Source organism: Chiloscyllium plagiosum, chromosome 29 (genome assembly GCF_004010195.1).
Source record: "Chiloscyllium plagiosum isolate BGI_BamShark_2017 chromosome 29, ASM401019v2, whole genome shotgun sequence".
Classification (NCBI taxonomy): domain Eukaryota; kingdom Metazoa; phylum Chordata; class Chondrichthyes; order Orectolobiformes; family Hemiscylliidae; genus Chiloscyllium; species Chiloscyllium plagiosum.
Window position 1 is genome coordinate 37,788,729 of NC_057738.1, and position 26,399 is coordinate 37,815,127.

Below are 26,399 nucleotides of genomic sequence, written 5' to 3' on the forward strand. Positions count from 1 at the left end.
TAAGATAAGCCCTCCAGTCCAGGCAGCATCCTGGTAAACCTCCTCTGAACCTTCTCCAAAGCATCCACATCTTTCCTATAATAGGGCGACCAGAACTGGACGCAGTATTCCAAGTGCAGTCTAACCAAAGTTTTATAGAGCTGCAACAAGATCTCTCGACTCTTAAACTCAATCCCCCTGTTAATGAAAGCCAAAACACCATATGCTTTCTTAACTTTGATTTCTCTCCACAGACACTGCCTGACTTGCTGAGCTTTTCCAGCAATGTTTGTTTTATTCCAGTGCCTGTGAAGCTTTCGTTATTTAATAGGGGAAGAATCTTCTTCAGCCAAGGTTTTATCAGGAATAGGATTAACATGGACTATTTACAACCCAATTCAACTCAGCAAAAACTTTGGCTGAGGTAACTGGTTCTGTATGTAGTAGTCACAAGTCTCAGTGCATCTGGAGTATTACCTTGACAGGAAATAACTGAAAAAAATTGACCCAGGTATGTCTAAAGAGAACAATTCCTGGTTGTATTTTCAGAGAGAACAGTATGAGAGAATGTTTGAAGTCAGTTCCTTCTTTTGAATATATCCGATAAGAGGAAATGCTGGCTCTTCCTGATCGATTCTTTGATGTCAAAGCAGTGATGTGTTTATGCGTTGGGAGAAGATTGATCTGTTTCTGAATAAAAGGCTGAAATCGTGTCAGCCACTTCATTTACCAAAAACACAAAGGGCTGGGTTTGAGTGGGGCAGGAATGGGTGTTTGTTGGATGTGTTGAGGTGGTCTGTAAACATCCCTCCATCTCAATAACGATAGACTGAGCCTGGAGTGTATGTCACTTCTGTTCCTGTGATTCTGATTGGCTCCCTGTTTGTGATTCACCAGCCTTCCTGCCCCTGTCAATATAAGAAAGTGCTCCTCCTTCTGTACCCTGCTGGGATGTCCATTGAGCTTACAAAATGAATATGCTTCTTTACAGACGGTTTCCTGAGATTACAATAATTGACTCTAATCGTGTCAGTTGTGATGCTTCACAGAGTAGCCGATTTTGTTTGTGTATTTATATTTTCAATGCTCCAGGTCAACATTTTTGCTATAACTCTATACAAATTGATTTGGTTAAAAGCACACAATGTGATTAAATCACAAATTTATTTCAGTGAAGAGAAAAGATCCTCAAAATTCCTAAAAATGTCATAAAGCCGAATCATTATTAAAATATATGCTATGTTATTTGTGTCTTTTTTAAAATTCAGTCATGACATGTGGGCATCACTAGCCACACCAGCATTATTACCCATCCCTAATTGCATAATGGGCAGTTAAGATTCTGGAGTCACGTGTAGGCCCGACCAGGTAAGGATGGCAGACTTTCTTCCCTAAAGAACAACATGGGTTTTTACTGACAATCAGCGATGGTTTTATGGTCATCTTTAGACCCTTATATCCAGATTATTATTGAATTCAAATTCTGCCATGATGGAATTCAAACCTGGGTCCACAGCACATTACCTGGGTCTCCAGATTAATAGGCCATTGCCTATCTCCTTACTATCTGCTATTTACTGCTCTGTGAGTATTGCAGGGATGGATTCATTTGGCTCTTCTGCCAGATTGCCCCCTAACTGCACTGAGTGGCAGTCAGTGTTACTCAGAGCAAGGCCAGGCCAGGCCAGACCCAATGGGAGTTCTAGTCTAGGATTCTCTTAAGATAGACTTACAGATTGAGTCTGTGTTTAGGAAGGCAAATATAATTTCGCATTTAGGCTTAACATATGAGGAATGTTTGAGGTCTCTGGATCTATACTCGATGGAGTTTAGAAGGATGAGGGGGGATCTAATTGAAACTGACAGAACATTGAATGGCCTGGATAGAGAGGATGTTGGGAAGATGTTTCCATTGGGAGGAGAGATGAGGACTCGAGGGCACATCCTTAGAGTAAAGGGAAGGCCTTTTAGAATGGAGATAAGGAGCAACCTCTTCAGCCAGACAGTGGTGAATCGATAGAATTCATTGCCACAGAAGGCTGTAGAGGCCAAGTCATTGAGTATATTTAAGACTGAAATAGATAGTTTCTTGATTGTCAAGGAGATCAAAAATTATGGGGAGAAGGTGGGAAAATGGGGTTGAGAAACCTATCAGCCATTATTGAATGATGGAGCAGACCTGAATGGCCTAAATTTTGCTTCTATGTCTTATGGTCTTCTGAAAAGAAAGCTGTATGAACTGGTATTTAACGCCCATCCCTAGTTGCCCTTGAGAAAGTGGTGGTGAGCTGCCTTCTTGAACGGTTGCAGTCCATGTGCTGGAGATGGACCAATGATGCTCTTAGGTAGGGATTTGTGCATAATTTTGTGGAAAATTGAAGTAAGACTAATGTTAGTATTTTACAAAAACAATCTGTGGTTAGCAATGTGTTTTCTGCTAATTTCTCTGAATATGGTCACCGTGTTGGTCTGTTTCCAATTTAGTGGAAACCGTCTACAATTCAGCGCTTCCCATGTAATGAATTAAAAATAAAAATTCAAAGAGCACTATTATAACTTATTAGTTTTCGGAAATGCCGCATATTACCTTGGCACACACAGCCATTTTCCCCTACTATTGAGACACTGATGGAAATTAAACACATTATTAGTTGGAACCTCTTGCATAGATAATTGACTGTGCTTGTGACCATGTTGAATGAATCTGAGTAATTTTATACATATGATGTTGGCTAGCTGCTAAAAACAAAATCCACATCAAACCTCCCGGGTTCAGGTGGAAGATTAACACCACAAAGAAAATTTAACAATGGAGAAAGGTTCAAGCTTTATGAGAGACATCAAACACCTCTTTCTGCTGTACGTGGGATGAACTCAACACTCTTCAAATAACAACAGAACAGCTTCAGTCAAACAACTTGAAATTTTCAGCTCTCTGAAAGGTGCTTGCTGATCAAGGACTGGGTTGGACCTTTGTCCCATTCATCAAACAAAAGACAAGAAAATGTAGCTTGAAAATACATGTCCACCATCAATTCGGAACATGGCCCAGCCAGTGATGTCCACGTCTCATGAGTGAATTTTAAAAAATTGAATATTAAATGTATACCAGAGGTTTATTTGGAAAAGACTTGCCTTTATAATGAACATTTCACAATTTCAAGATGTCCCAAAAACCTTTGTGGCCAATGAAGTGGTTTTGAAGTGTAGTCACTGTTAGAACATAGGAACCCTCGCATTCTCAGCTGGGACTGGAGAAGTACAGCCTTAGAAGGAGAGCTAGGAATGATCCTAATTCAGAAATCATATCTGTAACTAATTGATATATATTCACTTGACTGTGCACTGTACCATTTTATGCCAAGAAGGCTTTCGAGAAGGAAGGTGTGAGAAAGATAAAATAGATGCTTACAACTTTTTCCAATTTCTGTATTTTCCAATTTCCAACAGGTTGGTTGGTCTAATCCAGAGGTTGTAGGAGAAGGGGTGAAATTCCAAATTAAGCGTAGCTGATGAGGAGATTCTCTTGCTGTTACGGCCTGCAAGCAGCTTATTGGAAGGTTTTATAATCAAACTATTTAGTTGTGTTCTCGGAATCAGAATTATTACAGCTTAGACAGAGGCCATTCTGCCCATCATGTCTGCATGGATGTTCCCAATGAGTGTCTCACTTAGTGCCATTCTCCTGCATTTCCCCGGTAACCCTGCACTTTGTACCTTTTCAGATAAATCTAATTCCCTTCTGAATGTTCAACTGACCTTGCCTCCACCACACTCTCAGGCAGCACATCCTACACCTTAACCACAAACTGCAGGAAAAAGCTTTCTCTCAGAACACTTCTGTTTCTTTTGTCAATCACTTTCAATCTGTGACCTCTTGTTCTTGATTCTTTCATGAATGGAATTAATTTCTCACTCTGACTGAACCCTTTACAATTTGGAACACCTCTGTAACATATCTTCACTTCTCCAGGAAAGCAGTTACTATGATGAACATATCTCCCATTGCCACCAAGTCTTGAGCTGCCCGCTCAGAGACTGGGACACTACCCACTTGCACATTCTCCCCTTCTCTGCATGGGTTTCCTCCTGGTTCCTTCCACAGTCCAAGGATGTGCAGGTTAGATGGATTGGCCATGCTAAATTGCCCATAGTATCCAGGAATGTGCAGGCTAGGTGGATTAGCCTTGGGAAATGCTGGGTTACAGGGATAGGGTAGAGTCTGTGTGGGATGGTCTTCAGAAGGTTAATGCAGACTCAATGGGCCAAATGACCTCTTTCTGCACTGTAGGCATTCTATGATTCTAGGATCTTTTTAGAATTACCAAGCATCTTGGGGAGCCTTAAGTTCCTCATTCTTTTCCTCATGGACACATCTTGGTCAGTCCAAGTTGACTTGCTAAACAAACAGCATCCTCTTTTAACATGGCGTTGAATGAATTGTTGTGATCATTTGAAATTTGGCATTCTTGCTTTTGTCCTAATGACTACAAAACAATAAGCTATGACTGTCATGGGGTCATAGAGTCAGACAACATGGAAACAAACCCTTGAATCCAACTCTTCCATACCAACCAAGTTTCCCAAACTAAACTAGTCCCACTTGCCTGTGTTTGGCCCATGTCCCTCTAAACATTTCCCATTCATGTACCCATTCAAATGTCTTTTAAATGTTGTAACTGTACCTGTATCTATCACTTCCTCTGGCAGTTCATTCCACGTATGAACCACCCTCTGTGTGAAAATGTTGCCCCTCAGGTTCCTTTAAAATCTTTCCTCTCTCTCAGTAAAAAATGTCCTCCAGTTTTGAACTCCCCCACGCTCGGGAAAAGACCTTTACCATTCACCTTATCTATGCCTCTCATGATTTATAAATGTCTCTAAGGTCACCCCTCAACCTCTATACTCCAGTGCAAAAAGGTTTCAGCCTATCCAGCCTTTCCTTATAACTCAAACTCACCATTCCTGGTAACATCCTGGCAAATCTTTTCTGAACTCTTTCTAATTTAATAATATCCTTCCTTTACCGGGGCGACCAGAACTGTAAACAGTACTCCAGAAGAGGCCTCATCAACATCCTGTATAACCACAATATGACATCCCAACTCCTAAACTCACTGGTCTGAGTAATGAAGACAAGTGTGCTAAATGCCTTCTTAACCACCCTGTCCACCTGTGATGCACCTTTCAAAGAATTATGTATCTGAGCCCCTAGGTCTCTGTTTGACATCACTCCCCAGGGCCCTACCATTAACTGTGTCAGTCCTGCCCTTGTTCATCTTACCAAAATGCAACACCATATATTTATCCAAATTAAATTCCACTTGCTGTTCCTCAGCCCATTGGCCCAATTGATCAAGCTCCCTTAGATAACCTTCTTCATTATTCACTGTACCAATAATTTTGGTGTCATCACAAACTTACTAACAGTTCCTCCTAAATTCTCATCCAAAACAGTTATATTAGTGGGACCCACCAAATCCCTAAGGAACAAGGATTCCTGATGAAGGGCTTATGCCTGAAACGTCGATTCTCCTGCCCCTCGGATGCTGCCTGACCTGCTGTGCTTTTCCAGTACCACACTCTCGACTCTGATCTCCAGCATCTGCAGTCCTCACTTTCTCCTAAGGAACGAGGTTTGTCTTCAGAAGTTTAAATGGATTTTTTTTCCAGTGACAGGAGTGTTGCTAACTCGACTGAAGTTAATATCAAAATGAATTTTGAAGAGTTTGAGGAGAATTTGACTTACACAGTGAGTTATAATGATCTAATATTTTCTACATGAAAGGATAAATTGGAACAAATGCAATAGCTATGTTCAAAGGGAATTTGATAAATACTTGTACAAGTGGAGCTGAAGGGAAATGGGCAAGGCAGTGGGCTTAAATGGATGGGTTTTTCAAAGTAGTGATGGACTGAATGTCCTCCTTCTGATACCTTGCCTACAATACACACATAGACCATATAATCTGTGTATTTCTCTTATTAGACATTGACTAATTCACTTTAGATCTTGATAGAATGCATGCATTATTGACATGATCAGTATTTCCCTAATTGGCCTTGACCTGAGCTGCTTGTTTGGGCCATTTAAGACAGTGTCGCTCGCATTACAGTGACTCTGGAGTCAAATGCAGGCCTGTCTGTCAGTGTGAAGTTTGCACATTCTCCCCGTGTCTGCGTGGGTTTCCTCCGGATGCTCCGGTTTTCTCCCACAGTCCAAAGATGAGCAGGTTAGGCAGTTTGTCCATGCTAAATTGCCCATGGTGTCCAGAGATGTGTAAATTAGGTGGATTAGCCATGGGGAATGCAGGGTTACAGGGATGGGGGGTTTGTGATTCTGGGTGGGATGCTCTTCAGAGAGTCTATTACTGAATTAAGGTGTCAAGCTTCCTTCCCTAATAGAAGAGTCAGTGAATAAGGTGGGCTTTTACAAGATTGACGATAGCTTCATGATTATAATTATTGATATTTATTAATTGAATTTGATTCAGTGGTGAGATTCGAACTTGGGACCCCAGAGAGTCAACCTACTACTCCTACCAGCCCAGTGATATTACCTCTACACCACAATTTCCCCCCATTTCTTTATGGTCTTCCCTGGAATGAGAGCAGTTTACCTGCTTCCCCTCCTCAGCTGGCAATCTGTGTTCCACATTGGGGAAAAGAGATGGTCGAGAGGAAATAAAATACATACTGAGAAAAAAAAAAAACGAGAATGGGGTGGAGGGGGAGCGGGGAAACAAAACAATGTTTTGTGAAGAAAAGCAAAAGGAATTAATTATTTATACAGTCCTCCTTCTTCAAACAACTAATTGGAAACCACATGAGAGCGAAGATTCACAGGAAAAGACAACAGATGAAGAGGAGGAGGATTTGTGGCTCAGATCTCACACGGGTATGTTCTTGCAAAGATAACCTTTTACCGTTCATGTGTCTCTGCATATGTTGTTATAGTAGAACTATATTTAAAAAAAGAAAGTTCAGCATCCTAGATAAATCAATGGAGGCATGGTCACATATTCTTGTGACAATCTTCTAAGTTTGTTCTGTGAACAGGGACACTTGCTGGTCAGCTGTGTGTATTGACAATCTATATTGACAATCTGAGGATGAAGGCCTTGTCAAATAAAGTGCAGTTGAGGATTCTGGTCTGTACCTGATAGAGTTCAGAAGGCTGAAACTTTCACAATACTGAGAGGCCTGGCTACAGAGGGGGTGGAGAAGATGTTTCCACTAATAGGAGAGACAAGGACCTGAAGACACAGCCTCAGAATGAAGGGACAGACCCTTTAGAACTGAAATGAGGAGGAATTTCTTCAGCCGGAAGGTGGTGAATCCGAGGAACTCATTGCCACAGGAGGCTGTGGATGCCAAGTCATTGAGTGTATTTAAGACAGAGATAGAAAGGTTCTTGATCAAGGGTTATGGGGAAAAGGCAGAGAATGGAGTTGAGAAGTTTATTAGTCATGATTGAAAGATGGAGTAGATTTAATGGGCCAACTGACCTAATACTGCTTCTATATCTTATATTCTTATGGATTTGATATCATTATTTTTGTGATTTTTTTGGTAGTTGCATGACACGATTGAGACAATACCTATTGCCCACTCTTAATTGTTCTGATGGCAAGAGTCACATGTAGGCCAAAGCAGATTGCATTGGCTGTTGCTTAACTGAGGGTATGTAAAAGTGAACTAGGTTCCCCAAATGTTCATCAAAATCCAGATTTTACTACCCTTACCTTGGAGCTGAGAAGACTATGGGTTCAAGTCCTACACTGTTTCAAGTGTATGACACAGCAGTGTGGTCAACATGAGGATTTTATTAAAGTGAAGCTTAAGATGTCTGCCTGTAGTGTGTGTATCTCATGGTAAAGGTCACACAACTACAGCAGATGAGGACAAACGTTTGCACATGATCGAATTTCAATCCAAACATCCCTCTTTTGACCACAAGACAAAGAAAGAAAAGGCATGCGTTATCATGTATGTTTTTAAATTCCGATAATCTCTGAAGTGAAAATCATTAAAGTTTGACTGGTCCACCTCGCAGTGGTCAGAGTAGTAGTTGACTGTAACAAGATAATCAGTTCCTTTGAGTATGAAGAGATTGACTCCCGGCTTCCACAGTGATCTGTATGGTTCTTGCTTGGTACTGATTACAAGCACTGCACTGAGTGATGTGGCCTAGGAATTTGTTACTCAGGTTTGTCCAGTCGAGAGCATCTTTTGATTTCCTCAGACCTAACTTCTTGATGGCTTGCATGAATTTACTTTGGCATCTCACCTCCAACTCCTGAGGTATATTTATTTTTACATAGAATTCCTACAGTGTGGAAGAAGGCCATTTGGCTCATCCGATCTACACCGCTCCTCCGAAGAGCATCCCAAACTGACCCTTACCCCTACTGTAACCCTCCATTTCCCATGGCTAACCCACCGAGCCTGCACATCCCTGGGCACTATGGGTAATTTAGCATGGCCAATCCACTCTAACCTGCAGGTGTTTGGACTGTAGGGGCAAACCCACACAGAAACGGAGAGAACGTAACTATTTCCTTTGTACCATGTGAAAGCTTGGACTGTAAGGAGAAAGTGAGGACTGCAGATGCTGGAGATCAGAGTCGAGAGTGTGGTGCTGGAAAAGCACAGCAGGTCAGGCAGCCTCAAGGAGCAGGAGAATCAATGCTTCGAGATAAGCCCTTCATCAGGAATTGGGAAGTGCTCTTATACCAACAGGTATGTCCTTATAGTCTCTGGCCATTACGACTTCTCGGAATGGTTAGAGATTTGCATCTTGTTGGATAACTTGCTTGATTTAAGCAAGACAATTGTCTGTTCTATTCACTAGGGAGAAAGTGAGGACTGCAGATGCTGGAGATCAGAGATGGAAATGTGTTGCTGGAAAAGCGCAGCAGGTCAGGCAGCATCTAGGGAACAGGAGAATCGACGTTTCGGGCATTAGCCCTTCTTCAGGACATCCCTGGGCACTATGGGTAATTTAGCATGGCCAATCCACTCTAACCTGCAGGTGTTTGGACTGTAGGGGCAAACCCACACAGAAACGGAGAGAACGTAACTATTTCCTTTGTACCATGTACCATTCCTGAAGAAGGGCTAATGCCCGAAACGTCGATTCTCCTGTTCCCTAGATGCTGCCTGACCTGCTGCGCTTTTCCAGCAACACATTTCCATGTTCTATTCACTATCTCTGTTGAGAGTGTTGACTTCCAGAGGATGATGAGCTGCTGTTTCACGTTGAATATGGAAGATTTCACACTGTATTGTGACATCCTCCACTTGTATCCTAGCTTACGAAAGAAACATTGCTCGTGGAATCTTCCAAAAATCCTTATGTTCTGGAAAATTCTCAAAGGATTGCAAAATTACCGATGTGAAAACCTTATTCAAAAACTGAAGGAGGCTCGGGGAGTTGCTGCATTGCTTCATGCGTACACCGCTGACATTGTGAGTCTTATGGTGGAGACACTGAATGATGAAGGTGATGCATGTGGTATCAGTCATGTGGTGGCACTGTTCGGCTTCTTGAATGTTGTAAGAGCTGCTCCCATCATCATGCCTTCAATTCTACGGCCCTCAAGGATGAAACTCACTCTCCAAATCTTCTTTTTATTGTTGCCCTGCAGAGGGATGGTCAACAATTAACTGAAGTTTCCACTAAAGTTGTCAATAAATTCCATTTCTAAACCTCTCCACTTTCTAGCTCCCTCCCCAGCTTTAAGATGCTTATTAAAACCACCTCGTGGTCCAAGTTTATTTATAATTTATCTTTAAATCTGGATGCAGGTTTGCTCGCTGAGCTGGAAGGTTCATTTTCAGACGTTTCATCACCATATTAGGTAACATTTTCAGTGAGCCTCTGGATGAAACCTTCGTCCGGGCGCTCACTGAAGATGTCACCTAGTAGGGTGACAAAATGTCTGAAAATGAACCTTCCAGCTCAGTGAGCAAACCTACATCCAGAACCTCAACCTTAGCTACAAATCTTCTCAAAACTCGCTATCCTTAAATCTCGTCATCTGGTTTGCTGTCATATTCTATTCACTGACATTCCTGTTTAGCACTTTTGGGATTTTTTTTCCTGAATTACAGATGCTATGTAAATGCAAATTGTTGTTGCTGCTATGTGATGAAGCAGGAGAATCCCTGACGAAATCCACCAGGTCCCACACTTCCTGTCACACCCACTGACTGAAATATTACAATGCTTCTCAGAACATAAGCAATAAGAGCTGGGGTATGTCATTCAATCCTTGAGTCTGCTCCACTGCCAATTAGACCATGGTTGATCTTATACCTCAACCCCAACTCCTGAAATTATGTTCATACTCCTTGCATCCTTTAATTCACAAAAATTTACCATCCCCTGTTTCAAATATACTCACTGACTAAGAATTCACAGCATTCTAGGGCTGAGAATTCCAATGTTTCATAATCCTGTTCTCATCTCTGTCTGAAACATGGCCGTCCCCATATTTCAAGACTTAATCCTAGATCCCCCAGACAGGGACAGCATTCTCCCAGTACCGAACCTGTCAAGCTCCCTCAGCATTTGATGAGATCACTTCTCATTCACTGAACCTCAAGGGAATATAGACCTTGTCTACTCAATCTCTCCTCAAACCGCTCATCCTGGGAGTCAGTCTAATGAAGCTTTGCTGTACTCCCTCTGAGGCAATTACGTCCCTCCTTGGGTGAAAAGACCAAAATGGAACATGATTTTCCAGGTGTCCACATCAGGGGCATATATAACCTCTGTCATACACCTCCATTCTTACACTCACATCCATTTGTCATAACAGTTTTTCTAATTTGTTCCTATCCCCGCTCATTAGGTTTTCCCTATGTGTGTGAAAGGATGCCCGGATCCCTGTGAGTACCCTTTTCCAGGTGTCCACATCAGGGGCATATATAACCTCTGAAGAAGGGCCTGTGCCCGAAACGTCGAATCTCCTGTTCCCTGGATGCTGCCTGACCTGCTGTGCTGTTCCAGCAATAAAGTATCAACATATATAACCTCTGTCATAACAGTTTTTCTAATTTGTTCCTATCCCCGCTCATTAGGTTTTCCCTATGTGTGTGAAAGGATGCCCGGATCCCTGTGAGTACCCGCATCTCTTACCATTTTCTATTTTTCTTACCTCAGTAGGTAACTTTGTATTTCTACACATTATATTCCATCTGGTATGCTCTTGCCCACCCACCTAACCTGCCTGTATCGCTCTCTTTGCATCTTTTTCACTGCTTACATTCCTGCCCATCTTGGTATCACCAGCAAACCTCGATAAATTAAAACTGTGCCCTCATCCTCATCGTTAATGTAGACTTTAAATAGTGGAGGCCCCAGCACTGATCCTTATGGCACCCCGTTAGTAACAACCTGCAAACCCTAAAATATCCTGCTTATTCCTATTTGGTTTTCTTTGCTTCAACCGATCCTTGATCCATCCTTTTGGAGACTGCACTGCTGAACTAGGTAGGGTCTGCAGGTTGTGACATTTTAATTTAGTTTGGGGCCCATTATTAAGTTGAATACAGTAAAGAAAAACTTCACAAGTAGCAAAACTAAAAATGTTATTAATTTAGTTATGCACACATATAAAGAATGAATTGCTATATTTTTGAACAGTACAAATAAGACTGTGAATAATCACCTTGAATAATATATACAATGTATTATTCATTAATGTCACACTCATCTATTGTAGTCCTGTTGAGTCACTACTGCTGTCATTCTTGCTAATGAGATGAACGGTAATTATCAGCATCTGGTGTCTTACAGAAAAAATGGGGGTCTTGGAGACATATAATTGGTCTGTCTTTTCATGTGTCCATGCTTCTGAACTTGGATTGGTGCATACTTATGAATAGTGGGTAACCATTGTCTCCAGCAGGATGGTTGACCAGGGAACTGTCCCTCTCTGACTGCCTGCTATCAGGTTAATATACCTTCCATATCCAACAACCTCAGCATTTAACTTGGGTGGCACGGTGGCTCAGTGGTTAGCACTGCTGCCTCACTGCATCAGGGACCGGGGTTCCCTTCCAGCCTTTGGCAACTGTCTGTGTGGAGTTTGCACATTCTCTCTGTGTCTGCGTGGGTATTCTCTGGGTGTTCAGGTTTATTCCCACAGTCCAAAGGTGTGCAAGTTAAGTGGATTGGCTATGCAAAATTGCCCATCATGTCCAGGGAGGTGCACTTTATATGGATTAGCCATAGGAAATGCAGGGTTACAGGGAAAGAGGGGGGTCTGGGTGGAATGCTCGTTGCAGGGTCGGTGTGGACTTGATGGGCTGAATGGCCTGCTTCCAAACTGTAGAGGTTCTATGGTTCTATGAAGCTGGATCTTCAGTGGTACCTCTACCCAAAGGTAGAGGTACCACTGTGCCATGAGAGCTCCTTACATGATGGTCATCCTTCCTGCAGCAGGACTCAACTCCTGTCCCAACCCTTGGAACAAGTTTGAAGCTGCTGACTTTAAACAGTTTGTTTTTTGAATGATGTAGGAGTTTGTTTGGTTGCCATGGTATCAGTGGGCAACATGCTTGAAACAGGGTATCCTTTCTGCCTCGTATTGTTAATAATGTTACTCTTGACCAAGTTTTGGGGCAATTAATTGTCAACTTGTATGTGTGCAAGTTAGTAAATATGGTCAAAATCAGACAAGTTACATTTGCAATGCACAAGGATTTGTGGGAGTGAGAAACCTGGGTCTGAAACTACTGCCTTCAGCTTAAATCATGGTAACTACAAAGGTACAGAAAAGTAGTTAAAAGGTAAGACAGTAAATATGCAGTGTCAAATCTTTAAGGAGATACTTCATAACTATCAACATAGATGAATTCCATTGAGAATGAAATATTTTACAAGAAGAATGCAACAACTTTGGCTAACTAAGGAATTTAAGTATGGCCTTAAATTGAAAGGAAAGGTGTGCAATATTATAAATCTCAGAGGTAACTGAAGATTGGAAAAACATTAGTCTTCAGCAAAAAGCAAGTAATAAAGAGCAAAAATAAATTATGAAAATAAACAAGCAAGAAAATAAAAACAGATAGTGTGAGCATCTTTCCACAAGCACATGAAAAGGAAGAGAGTAGCTAAAGTAAATTGATCCTTCAGAGAATGAGACCAAGGGATTACTAAAATAAGCAAGGAAATGGCAGGGACATTGAATAAATATATAATGATTTTCTTGGTGGATCACACAAAGCAAAATATCAAGAATAATAGAAAATCAAGAGGCAAAAGAAAAAGAGAAACTTTAAACAATCATTAGGGAAAATGTACTAGGAGAAGAGATGGGACAAAAGGCCGACTAGTTCCCTGGACCTGATGGCCTGCAGGATCTTATAAGAAGAGCTGACAGTGGATGCATTGATTGCAATCTGCTAAAATTCACGAGATTCTGGAAAGGTTCCACCCGATTGGAAAACTCTCAACATAGATGAATTCCATTGAGAATGAAATAATTTACAAGAAGAATGCAACAACTTTGGCTAACTAAGGAATTTAAGGATGGCCTCAAATTGAAAGGAAAAGTGTAAAATGTTGTTAAGCTCAGAGGTAACTGAAGATTAGAAAAACATTAGACTTCAGCAAAAGGTGACTAAGCAAGTAATAAAGGGCAAAAATAAATACATTGTGAGGAAAATTACTCGGGAGGCTAGGAACTCTGGAGAGAATAAATCACCTTCTGACTCCTCAAAGCCTCTCGACCATTGACAAAACAAATCAGAAATGCTGTGGAGTTATACTTCAGTTGCAAGCATGAGTGTAGCTCCAGCAATACTCAAAGCTCAACATCATCCAGGACAAAGCAGCCTGACTGATTGGCATCCTATTCACCACCATCAACATTCATGCCCTTCACCAGCGATGCACAATGGCAGCAGTGTGTATCATGTAGAAAATTCCCTGCAGTAAGTCACCAAGCTCCTTTGAGAGCATCTTCCCAACTCGTGACCTCTATTACCTAGAAGGATAAAGCCAGCAGACACATGGGAGAACATGCAAGCCACACACCATCCTGATTTGGAACTGTATTGTTGTTCCTTCACCGTTCCTGGGTCAAAATCCTGAAATTCCCGAACAGTGCTGCAATTGTTCCAACACACAAGAACTGCATTTGTTCAAAAAGCTCATAAGAACCTTCTCCAGGGCCAGTAGGATAGAGAGTAAATACTCAATGATGCCTACATCCTATGATTGAATATAAAATAAAGTAATGCCCCTGTTCAAGAAAGGAGGTTTTCAGGAAGTAGGTGGCAATAAGCCAGTGAGACTAGTATGAGTCGTTGGGAAAATGCTGGAATCCATTATTAAGCAATTAATAGGAAGAAAATAAAGTGAAGCGCAGTCAATATGCCTTAGTTTATTGTAGTAAAATTTGTTGACAATAAAGAGATAGGTGTGAAAGCAAGTTGTGAGGAGAAAATACAAGAGGTTATGAAAGGTTATTAATATTAATAGGTTAAGCGAGCGGGCATAAACTTGGCAAGGAGAGTATAATGTAGGAAGATGTGAACTTGTCCACTTTGGCAGGAGGAATACAAAAGCAGCATCTTATTGAAATTAAAAATACCTGCAGAATGCATGTGCAAAAAGATACATTGTATATAAATCATAAAACATTAGTTTGCAGAAACAGCAAGTAATTAGAAAGGAGGGTTAGTCTTTATTGTGAAGGAAATGGAGTTAAAGAGGTTGGGAAATCTTGTTAAAATGTGTTTGGCACTCATGAGATCACACCCGCAATATTGTGTACAGTTTTCATCATTTAAGGAAAGATACGCTTATCTTGGAGTTAGTTCCAATAAGATTCAATCAATTGATTGCTGGGATGAAGAGAGTATCCAATGAGAAAAGATTCAGAAAGCTGGGTGTATGCTCATTGGTTGACAAATGTATTTTAGGGAAGGAAATCCGCCATCTTTATCTTGTCTGACCTAGACATATCTCCAGATACACAGCAATCTGGTTGACTTTTAAGTGCCCTCTGAAATGTGTCCAGCTAATCACTCAGTTTTATCAAATAATGTACTGTGGATGTCCCTACAGCACCTGGACTGCAGCGGTTTGAGAAAGCAGCTCACCTTCTCAAGGGCATGGGCAATGTCTGCACTTGATATGTAGTAAAGGCTGCCCCAGCCAGCAACACACATGTGACATGAATAAATAAAAACAATTGCAATGGAAAACTAATACTCTGACTATATCGATAGTGTAAGGTTATTCTAGTATATAAAGCCAGTTATCAATCATTTAACTGGAGAATTGTTTTAGTAGCTGTCACTGATTTATCCTGCATCTTTTATGCAAGTGTGCCTGAGGCCAGACGTCAGCTTTATTCAATCCATTATATCTATCCTGTAAAGGATTTGAAGTGATTAGAAAGGGATAATGCATGAGAGAATCTCAAAGCATTACAGTATATTGTGGCATATAAGACGAATTATTCACTATTCCAAGAGTTGTCACAAATGGGAAATATGGCCAATTTCATCTCCGGGATGTTAAGTTTGCCTGACTGTGACCACTATCTAAAATAAAAGAAACTCATACTGGGTTTCAATGAACAAGAAAACAAAATCCTATTCACTATTTTAAAAGCCTACCATTTGGCAAAATGAATTACTAGTTGCTAATATGAAATTTAAGGTATTCCTTCCTTTAATTCCAAACACATAAGCATAAATTCATAAATAGGATGGTCAGGACAGATATCACAAATGGTTTTTCGGGAATATCATAGGTGGAAAGTATAGACACCAGGGAACAAAGTTTGTGGATCAAGAATCCAAATCAAAAGGCGTGGAATGGTACGACTTCCTCAATAAATGGTGATGGTACCACATTGTAGGTGATTGCAGCAACCCTTGATTTGGTATCTGGTCAGTTGGACCTAGGCCTTGACTTGAGTTCGAGTCTTTTTTTCATTTTGCAGAGTCTTGAGCATTATTTCTTTTACTGTCGCAGAGGGAGAGAAAGGATCGGGCTTACTGGCAGGCCTTTGGATGTCAGAAAGCCCGATGCCCTGTCTCCTCTCAGTTCTGTGAAAAAATATTAACTATTAGGAACCAATCCAAAAACGGTTGCTGGGCAGTTTCTTTTTTTTCAACCAAAAACACATGGTGCCAGCCTGTCTCAGAAAATGCAGTTTCAGCAAAATGTATATGTTCTTGAGAGAATGAACGATGGTGCAAGGCAACATGGATGTAATGCAACAAAAGATGGTGGTCTGAAGAAGGTGAATACAGTAACAGTAGAGCCACAACCATCACCTACTAGTGGTAAATCAGAAGTGGTTACATTCAGTTATAGTCAATGAGCGGACACTGCGCAGTTCTACTTTTCCTTTGGAGATGAATAATCCAAACTCCCATTTTCCAATTTACATTTCAAATAAAATACATAGAGTCCTCAAAGAGGGTTGACTTAATCGATTCCTGGGATGAGGGGGTCACCTTAGGGGGAAATGTCAGAAAGGTTGGGTGTGTATCCATGGAAATTCAGAAGCATGTGAGCTGATCATTTTGGGAGGTAAAAGCTCCTGAGGGGCTTTGACAGGACAGGTGCTGAGAGGATGATCCTCCTTGTGGCAGAGACTGGGATCAGGGGGCACAGTTTAAAACTCAAGTGTCTCCCTTTGAATATGGAGAGGAGGAGAAATTATTGCTCTGAGAGTCAAGAGTCTTTGGAACTCTCCCCCAGAGAGTGATGGAGGCAGTAGCATTAGATATTTTTATAGTAGATAGATTCTTGAGAGATGAGTGAGGCAATGGTTATGGAGGAAAGTGGCTAAAAACAGATTGGTCATGGAATGGTGGAGTAGGTTCGAGGGGCAGAATGGTCTGCTCTTGCTGCTTATTCTTTTCTACGTTTATTGCAGACTCATCTGCATGGTGATCTCATTTCTCCTGATTTACTTTATCAACAATGCTTATCATTTTGAAACCTTGAGTAGATTTCCTCTTACCCTTCTCTGTTTAAATAAAATGTGACCCAGCATCACGGAATTCTCCTCAGAGATAAAAACCCATCAACAGCTTTGAGAATTGCTCAGGCTCACCTAAACACATGGAAATGCTTTCCTTTGTAATGGGATTTATCGACTTACTGTAATTTCATTTCCATACCCATCTGTAAGCCTTGCTTGAAATGATTAAGGGACATAAAGCTTGAAATGTAGGGCAGTGAGGAAATGGAGTATGTTCAAAACAATCAGAAAACAATCCCTTTCCGATTTGAAAAATGTCATTCAAAAACTGGAAGTGCTTTTTCAGCCCTCTGTGAAGATTGACATCCGTTCCAAAACACTCCTGGAAAATTATTGCAATGATGTTCAACAGAAATTCAAGAGTCAGGACCTTTTAGAAATTTATAAAATCATGGATAAGGTAAACAGTCAAGGTCTTTTCCCCAGAGTGGGGGAATCCAGAGTTAGAGGGCAGAGGTTTGAGGTGAGGGGAGATGATTTAAAAGGGACCTGAGGGGCAATGTTTTCATGCTGAAGCAGGGTGTGTGTATGGAATGAGCTGCCAGAGGAAGTGGTGGAGGCTGGTACAATTCTAACATTTAAAAGGCATCTGGATGGGTATATGGATAGGAAGGGTTTGGAGGGATATGGGCCAAATGTTGGCAAATGGGACGAGATTAACTTAAAAGGCTGTTTTCCCTGGAGCATCGGAGGCTGAGGGGTGACCTTCTCGAAGTTTACAAAATTATGAGGGGCATAGATAGGATAAATAGACAAAGTCTTTTCCCTGGGGTCGGGGAGTCCAGAACTAGAGGGCATAGGTTTAGGGTGAGAGGGGAAAGATATAAAAGAGACCTAAGAGGCAACTTTTTCACACAGAGGGTGGTACGTGTATGGAATGAACTGCCAGAGGAAGTGGTGGAGGCTGGTAGAATTGGACATTTAAAAGGCATCTGGATGGGTATATGAATAGGAAGGGTTTAGAGAGATATGGGCTGGGTGCTGGTCAGATGGGACTAGATTGGGTTGGGATATCTGGTTGGCATGGACGGATTGGTCCGAAGCGTCTGTTTCTGTGCTGTACATCTCTATGACTTTGTCTTTTGGTATTTACAATCTTCTATATTCAGAACGTAGCAAATTTACCCAACAGTGGGGTGCTGGTTAACAACTGAATGTTGCCATTTTCACCCCCTCCAGAACCATTTTTTGTTTTGTTACTTGAGCCAGCCCCTCCATTTTGCTTTGCCCCATCATCCCTCAGTCAGTGCCTCTCTTTTACTGAGGAGACTTTATTGTGAACTGTTTTTCGACCCCTCTGCTGATCTCTGTATTTGCTTCAAAGAATTTGGAATAAAAATTACCGATGAGGCAATGGCGTAGAAGGAGGAAGTTTGGCCCGTTTAATCCATGCTGCCCCAAGTGCATCTCCTCCCATCCATTATTCCAGCAGCTCTCAGTTGGGTCGATGGATTCAGCATGGCTTGCCTCCAGAAGCAGTGTTCTGATAGGATGTTATAGGGGCGAACACAACATTCTGGCGATCCATCTCAGAAGACAACGTCTTAGCATAAAAGATGGCATCTCATAAGGCACCATGGCGACCACCTTTATGTTTGTCATCGCCTGGCACGCCTTAGGGGCACCACACTGGTACACCAGTCTTGGGTCGCCTCCTCCCCTGCAGGGGGTCTAAGTCGGTGGATGATTCTTACTGAGCATAAAAGATATAAAAAACGCTGAGCAGTAAACTCATGGTGAAGACTAAACATGCACCATGTCTGGGTGTGAATTGCTGCAGCTTGCAACATATTTGTACACAATCCCAATCCTCTGAATGGGAGGGCTTTTTTGTTATATTCATTGTTTTTCACCGAGAACCATAACAAGTGCAGACGCCAGTACTTTACACAACGAAACAGTGCCCTGTTTAATTGCTGGTTTTGGGTCGAGACTCTATAGAATCATTATATATCAATCAAAAGCATAGAAATACTGCATTCACTTCCCAAAACAGCAAAGAACTACGGATGCTGGACATCAGAAACAAAAACAGAAATTGCTAGAAAAACTCATCCGGTCTGTCAGGACCTGTGGAGAGAGAAAGCAGAGTTAACATTTCAGGTCCATTGACCTTTGAAAGACCCAAAACGTTAACTCTGCTTTCTCTCTTCAGATGCTGCCAGACCTGCTGTGTTTTTGCAGCAATTTCGGTTTCTGCCATTGCATTCGCTTGCATGGCTGAGCAACCCATCAAGGTTCCTTCGATAGTGGCCTCCAAACCTGTGACCTCTACCACTGAGAAGGTCAAGGGTATCTGATACCACCACCTATTGTTTCCCTCCAAGCCACTCACCATCCTGACTTGGATATGTATTGCTGTGCAGTGTCACAAGGTCAGAATCCTGGAATTCCCATCCTCATGGCACTGGGGGTATTTTAACATCCCAAGGATTGCAGCAGTTCAAGAAAGTAGCTCCATATTACCTTCTACAGGACATTTAGGGATGGGAATAAATGCTGGCCTACCAACAATGCCCAGATCCTGCGATCAAATAGAACAAAAACCAGGCCAATAGGTCTCTTGGTCTCTGGCGTTGTTTGTATCAGTTAGCCTTACCATTCTGATTACAACCTCTCATCTTGCCTCCTCTCCTCCCCTTCCCTGTCACACATGCATTAAGCCTCTCCATATTGGAGTCAACATAATTTGTTTCAACTATTCTGTATGGCACTTTCTCATCACATTCATTGACATTACATTCTTCCTGAAATCTCAGTTTAATCTATTAGTGACTAACCCCCACCCAGAACCCTATGTTCTGGTCCTTGTTAGTAGCAGCATTTCTACAAACACCCCACCAAAACACTTCAGAGTTCTGAAAGACTTCAGTCAGATCTCCTTTCAGTCTTTTCTTCTTCAGTTTATTTTGTGCGAATTTTGAAGATTTGCCCATGCAGTAAAATGGGCTTGAGGGGCTGAATGGCCTACTCTGCTCTTATTTCTTACATTCCAGAGAAAAGAGCCCCTGAGTGCTTAACCTCTCTTACATGATTGTCCTCTCTATGAATTGTTGCAAGTCCCTAGTAATTCTTTTCTGTACATTGACTCAATGCCCTTCTAGTATGGAGATAAGGGCCAGAATAGGGGTACTGTCCGAGGTCTTGGCTGGCGGCTGGAGAGTCAGTGAGAGACTTTAGAAAGGCCCCAGAACAACGCACCAACCAGGCAGCAGTGAGGCCTCCTGCTGGAGTCAAGACCCCCCTGACAGAGGCAAGAAGCTCTTGCACTTGTGGGGGGCCATGGCTCCTGCCAACGATACCCCTCAGTACCCCAGGACGACACATTAACCCAGGCCACAGTGATGTGAAGTTGAGGTGGAGGAGTGAGGAGTTTCATAGCAGGGTGTTCATGGGGGCTGAGGATGGGGGATTTGGAAGCAAGGGAATGGCATAGCGATCAGTGGAACCACACCTTTCCCATTGGCAAATCCCTCAATCAGACACTCATCGCCTCTAACCCATGCGCAGGCAGTAGCGTAGTGGCAATACCACTGGACTCGTAATCCAGAACTTGCTCTAGGGACTTGAGGTTGGATCACATCAGGACTGATTGTACAACTTGAATTCAATAAAATCTGGAATTAACAGGTGGTCTATTAGTGACCATGTTGACAACCTTTGTTGGGTTGTCGCAAAAAAATCCCATCTGGTCCATTAATGTCCTTTAAGGAAGAAAATCGCCATCCTTACCTAGCCTGACCTTTATGTGACTCCAGACCAACACCAATCTGGTTGACTCCCAACTGTCCTTGGAAACTAGGGATGGGCAATAAATGGTGGCCTGGCCACCAGTGCTCATAATTCATGAACAAATACAAAAAAGGGCTTACCCTTACCCAGAGGAGACAAATCACCCACCAGTTCTGATCTGTCATAAATGGTGTTGTGGTCTTAGAGACCCTGATTGCCAATGATAATAAAACATTTTGCATATTTAGTTTTCTGTGGGGCAGCATGGTGGCTCAGTGGTTAGCACTGCTGCCTCACTACGTCAGGAACCCAGGTTCGATTCCACCCTCAGGCGTGGAGTTTGCACATTCTCCCTGTCTCTGCATGGGTTTCCTCCTCCAGTCCAAAGATGTGCAGATTTGGTGGATTGACATGCTAAATTACCCCATAGTATCCAGGGATGTGCAGGCTAGGTGGATTAGCCATGGGAAATGTAGGGTTACTGGGAAAGGGTAAGTCTGGGTGGGATGCCTGCAGAGGGTTAGTGTGGATTCGGTGAGTCAAATGGCTTGCTTTCACACTGTAGGGATTAGATGAGAAGGGCAGCAATAATGGCATCCTTGTTCTTGAAATGAAATGCTGAGGTTTTTGGGGATTTGCACCTTTGCAAGTTTCAAGCTGCCTTGACAATTGCCCCTCTCCCTCTTTGTCCATGTATCTGTATATGTACGTATCTGTGTATGTTTATCTGTGTGAGTACATTTTTGTGTGTATATGTATCAGTGTGTTTATGTGTAACTGTGTGTATGTATGTGTGTTTCTGTGTGTGCATGTGTATCTGTGTGTATCTGTATGTGCGTACGTATCTGTGTCTATGTATCGCCTTGTGTGTATGTATGTGTATCTGTGTATGTTTGTGTATATCTGTATGTATGTGCATCTGTGTCTCTGTATCTGTATATGTGTTACTGTGTCTAAGTATCTGTGTGTGTATATGTGTTAATGTGTATATATCTATGTATGTTTATGTATGTGTGTGGGTATATATCTGTATATGTTTATGTATGTGTGTGTGGGTATATATTTGTTTATGTTTATGTATCTGTTTATGTTTATGTATCTGTGTGTGGGTATATATCTGTGCATGTTTACATATCTGTGTATGTTTATGTATCTGTGCATGTTTATGTATCTGTGTATGCTTATGTATCTGTGTGTATATCTGTGTATGTTTATGTATATAAGTGTGGGTATATATCTGTGTATGTTTGTATATCTGTGTATGTTTATGTATCTGTGTGTATATCTGTGTATGTTTATGTATATGAGTGTGGGTATATATCTGTGTATGTTTATGTATCTGTGTGTGTATATCTGTGTATGTTTATGTATATGAGTGTGGATATATATCTGTGTATGTTTGTATATCTGTGTATGTTTATGTATCTGTGTGTATATCTGTGTATGTTTATGTATCTGAGTGTGGGTATATATCTGTGTATGTTTATGTATCTGTGTGTGTATATCTGTGTATGTTTATGTATCTGAGTGTGGGTATATATCTGTGTATGTTTGTATATCTGTGTATGTTTATGTATGTGTGTGTATATCTGTGTATGTTTATGTATCTGAGTGTGGGTATATATCTGTGTATGTTTGTATATCTGTGTATGTTTATGTATCTGTGTGTGTATATCTGTGTATGTTTATGTATCTGTGTGTGTATATCTGTGTATGTTTATGTCTCTCTGTCTGTGCATCCAGACCACGTGGGACCTCAGTGTCTCAGATCCCAGGGCACATGCTGCCGGCCGCGCACATGCGTAGTAGCTCCGCGGCCGCGCACATGCGTAGTAACTCCGCGGCCGCGGTGTCCATAAAGTTTTGTTGAAAGTCAGCGCCAAGATGGCGGCGCCCAGGGAGTGAGGTGAGCTGCTGCTGCTGCTGTTACTGTTACTACAACAGGATCCTTCACAAATACAAAGGGAGTGGCCTGAGGAAGGCGAAATAAACTACACAAGGTTTTCAGATGTATCATGAGGCAGATTGTGTTTTGTATTTTGACTTTATTTCTTTGCAATATAAATTATTTCCTGCCTCTTCCTCTGATTAGTGGCACGAGGCTGATTTATTCTTAATTCATTCAGACTTGGTCTCCTTTTTCTATTTTTTTGAATCCAGCCGTGATTTAGGCTTTCCCGCAGTTGGCTTATTGACTCCTACAATTTGAAACAAATGCAGAAAATGCTGGAGAAGCTTAGCAGGTCTTACAGATCTTTGGAGAAAGAGTTTTGAGTCCTGTGTTACTTCTTCAAAACCCTCTGTTTTTCTCAATCCACAGATGCTGCAAAATTTGCAGAGTTCCTCCAGATTCTGTTTTAAATTTTCAGCATTTGCTGTATTTTCCCCATAATCTCAAAACACATCATTCGCAGCACTTCCATAGTCATTTATTAAAGAGGCTAGTCTATTCAATGTACTTCTGTGTTCTGGTTTTGTCCCTTGTATGTCCATTTTGCATTTTCATTAATGTCTTCTATATCCATCCTATAATGAGACGAGAGCTGCTTATACTACTCCAGGTGTGATTTAGCCAATTCTTTGTATCTGGTTAACATAACATTTCAGCTTTTTAATCCAATCCCTTTTAGAATTTTTTTAATGGTCTTATTCATATATTATGATTTATAAGTTTGTGTGCATGGATCCCTCTTGCCTACACTCTGCACTCAACCCCTCAAAGGTTCAATCAGAAAGGAAGGAAGTCTGCCTTATTAACTTGGGGATGGTTACATGATGAGTAGTGAAAGTATGACTATACTGAGATGGAAAGTATTAGAGATGCGATGGCTTGTCCTAATTCCCCTTAACATTCCTAATGTAAACATTCAACCTTTGGTGCACTGTTCTCATGACCTGTCCTACCTGCGAGTCTTCCTTCCCACCTATCCTCTCCACCATCCTCTCTGACCCATCACCTTCATCTCCACCTCCAACCACCTATTGTACTCTTGGCTACCTTCTCCCCAGCCCCACCCCCTCCCATTTATCTCTCCACCCCAGAGGCTCCCTACCTCATTCCTGATGAAGGGCTTTTGCCCGAAACATCGATTTTCCCGTTCCTTCGATGCTGCCTGGTCTGCTGTACTTTTCCAGCACCACCCTAATCTAGTGTTTTGGTGCTGTAGCCTGGTGCCAGAGGAAATGCTGATAGTCCAGCTGTGCTGTGCCACTTCTTGTTGTTCCTGTTCACCAGTTTCCAAGACTGCATCTGAAAACCATGGGGTGCAACGTGACCACAAAGGTTTATCTGCAATTCGCATTAACCAAATCATCCGCCGACATTTCCGCCACCTCCAAAAAGACCCCACCACCAGGGATATATTTCCCTCCCCACCCCTTTCCGCCTTCTGCAAAGACTGTTCCCTCTGTGTCTACCTGGTCAGGTCCATGCCCCCCTATAACCCACCCTCCCATCCTGGCACTTTCCCCTGCCACTGCAGGAATTGTAAAACCTGTGCCCACACCACCTCCCTCACCTTCATCCAAGGCCCCAAAGGAACCTTCCACATCCATGAAAGTTTTACCTGCACATCCACCAATATCATTTATTGTATCTGTTGCTCCCGATGCGGTCTCCTCTACATTGGGGAGACTGGATGCCTCATCGCAGAGCGCTTTAGGGAACATCTCTTGGACACCTGCACCAATCAACCACACCGCCCTGTGCCCAACATTTCAACTCCCCCCTCCCACTCTGCGGCGGATATGGAGGTCCTGGGCCTCCTTCACCGCCGCTCCCTCACCAGCCGACGCCTGGAGGAAGAACGCCTCATTTTCCGCCTCAGAACACTTCAATCCCAGGGCACCAGTTTCCTCATTTCCCTTTCCCCCCGCCTCACCCCAGTTCCAAACTTCCAGCTCAGCACTGTCCCCATGACTTGTCCTATCTTCCTTTCCACCTATCCACTCTACCCATCTCTCTGACCTATCACCTTCATCACCTCCCCCATCACCAGTTGTATTCTATGCTACTTTCTCCTCACTCCCACCCCACTCTCATTTATCTCTCCAGGCACTCTAACTATATTCCTGATGAAGGGCTTTTGCCCGAAACATCCATTTTCCTGTTCCTCGGATGCTGTCTGAACTGCTGTGCTTTTCCAGCACCACTCTAATCCAGAATCTGGTTTCCAGCATCTGCAGTCATTGTTTTTACCCAATGGTGAATGTATGCCATATTCTCCTCAACTGTGCAAGTGAGTGTTGACCAGAAAACTGGACAGGTTCCCTGAGTCTCTTCGAGTCAGTCTTTGCTGTTTTGCCATCTAACTTCTGGATTACAGTGAAGGAATGAAAATCACATTTTTTGAAGGGATGTGGACGTTGCTGGCAAGTCCTGCATTTGTTACCCACCTAAGTTGCTGTGGAACTAAATAGCTTGTTGGGCCATTTCAGAGGACATTTAGGAGCCTGCCATATTACTGACTCTGGTGTCACATGCAGACTAGATCATATTGGGACAACTGGTGTCTATCCCATGATCATTATGATTTTTACCATTACTGAAGCAAGCTTTCAGTTACAGATTTATTAATTAAATTCAATTTCCAGCTTCTGTGATGGGATTTGAACCTGCAGCCAGTGGGCCTTTGGGTTACTAGTTCAGCGAAACTATCACACACCATCTTCTCCCCAGATAGACAATCATGTTTTCCTCCACTTCTGGTGACAATTTGTTGAAAAGTATTTTCGAATATTATTAGCCTGAAGATAATCAGCACCAGATGGCTCATTTATGCTCTGTGTAGGAGATGTATTTACTAATTGGCAGGGTGATGTTTCTTAAAATTAGAACTATTTTTACATCTGCATGTGTGAAAGATCCCTCTATCCTGCCATAAACAGTAGAAACTTGTGTTCTGCCCCTGTAATGACAATTGTCCTTGTTATTTTTCAATGTGTCTGATTGTGCAGAAGATGATGGCTGTCTTGTGGAATATGGGACTTTTCTCTGCCTGCTTGAAGAAACATTCTTGTGGCTGGAGCTGTCTACTTGGTCAGTATGGAAGGCGGGTGCTGGTCCATGGCAGAAACCTCTCCAGTCACGCAGGAACATGGGAAAAAGAATATAGAACAGAGACGAGAAAACGCGTTGAGAAACACTGGCACTCTCGACTAAAGGAGCAATTCCCCGTGATTTCTGAAATGGGCGTAGGTATTTCAAAACAAAATGTACAGCAGGGGAAACAATGTGTAAAACAGTTTAAGGGAATGAGCCTAGGGACAGGCAGAAATCATACAGCCACTTAGAGTCATAGAGATGTACAGCAGGGAAACATTCAGTCCAACTCTTCCATGCCGACCAGATATCCCAACCCAATCTAGTCCCACCTACCAGCACCTGGCCCCTATCCCTCCAAACCCTTCCTAATTCGAAATGCAGAAAGGCAGTTCGAGGGGGATCTGCCTTTAGAGGTAGTATGGGCTGAAGTCAGAAATAGGAAAGGTGCAGTCACCTTGTTGGGTGTTTACTATAGGCCCCCCAATAGTAGCAGAGATGTGGAGAAACAGATTGGAAAACAGATTTTGGAAAGGTGCAGAAGCCACAGGGTAGTAGTCATGGGTGATTTCAACTTCCCAAATATTGATTGGAAGCTCTTTAGATCAAGTAGATTGGACGGG

The 26,399-nt window shown here is 42.2% G+C and overlaps 1 protein-coding gene across 5 annotated transcripts in view; it reads left to right on the forward strand.

Moving 5' to 3' along the window:
• lars2 (leucyl-tRNA synthetase 2, mitochondrial) overlaps positions 1-26,399 on the forward strand; it is a 155,120-nt gene that overhangs the window by 14,444 nt on the left and 114,277 nt on the right. For 3 of the 5 annotated variants that reach the window (XM_043719581.1, XM_043719578.1, XM_043719582.1), the window contains exon 2: positions 25,692-25,928. In XM_043719581.1, coding sequence (XP_043575516.1) covers positions 25,695-25,928 — 234 coding nt within the window. In that variant the 5' untranslated portion in view covers positions 25,692-25,694. Of the gene's footprint in view, positions 1-22,572; positions 22,642-22,664; positions 22,736-25,691; positions 25,929-26,399 lie in introns of those variants that run through there. The other 2 variants (XM_043719579.1, XM_043719580.1) reach the window with 2 other exon arrangements.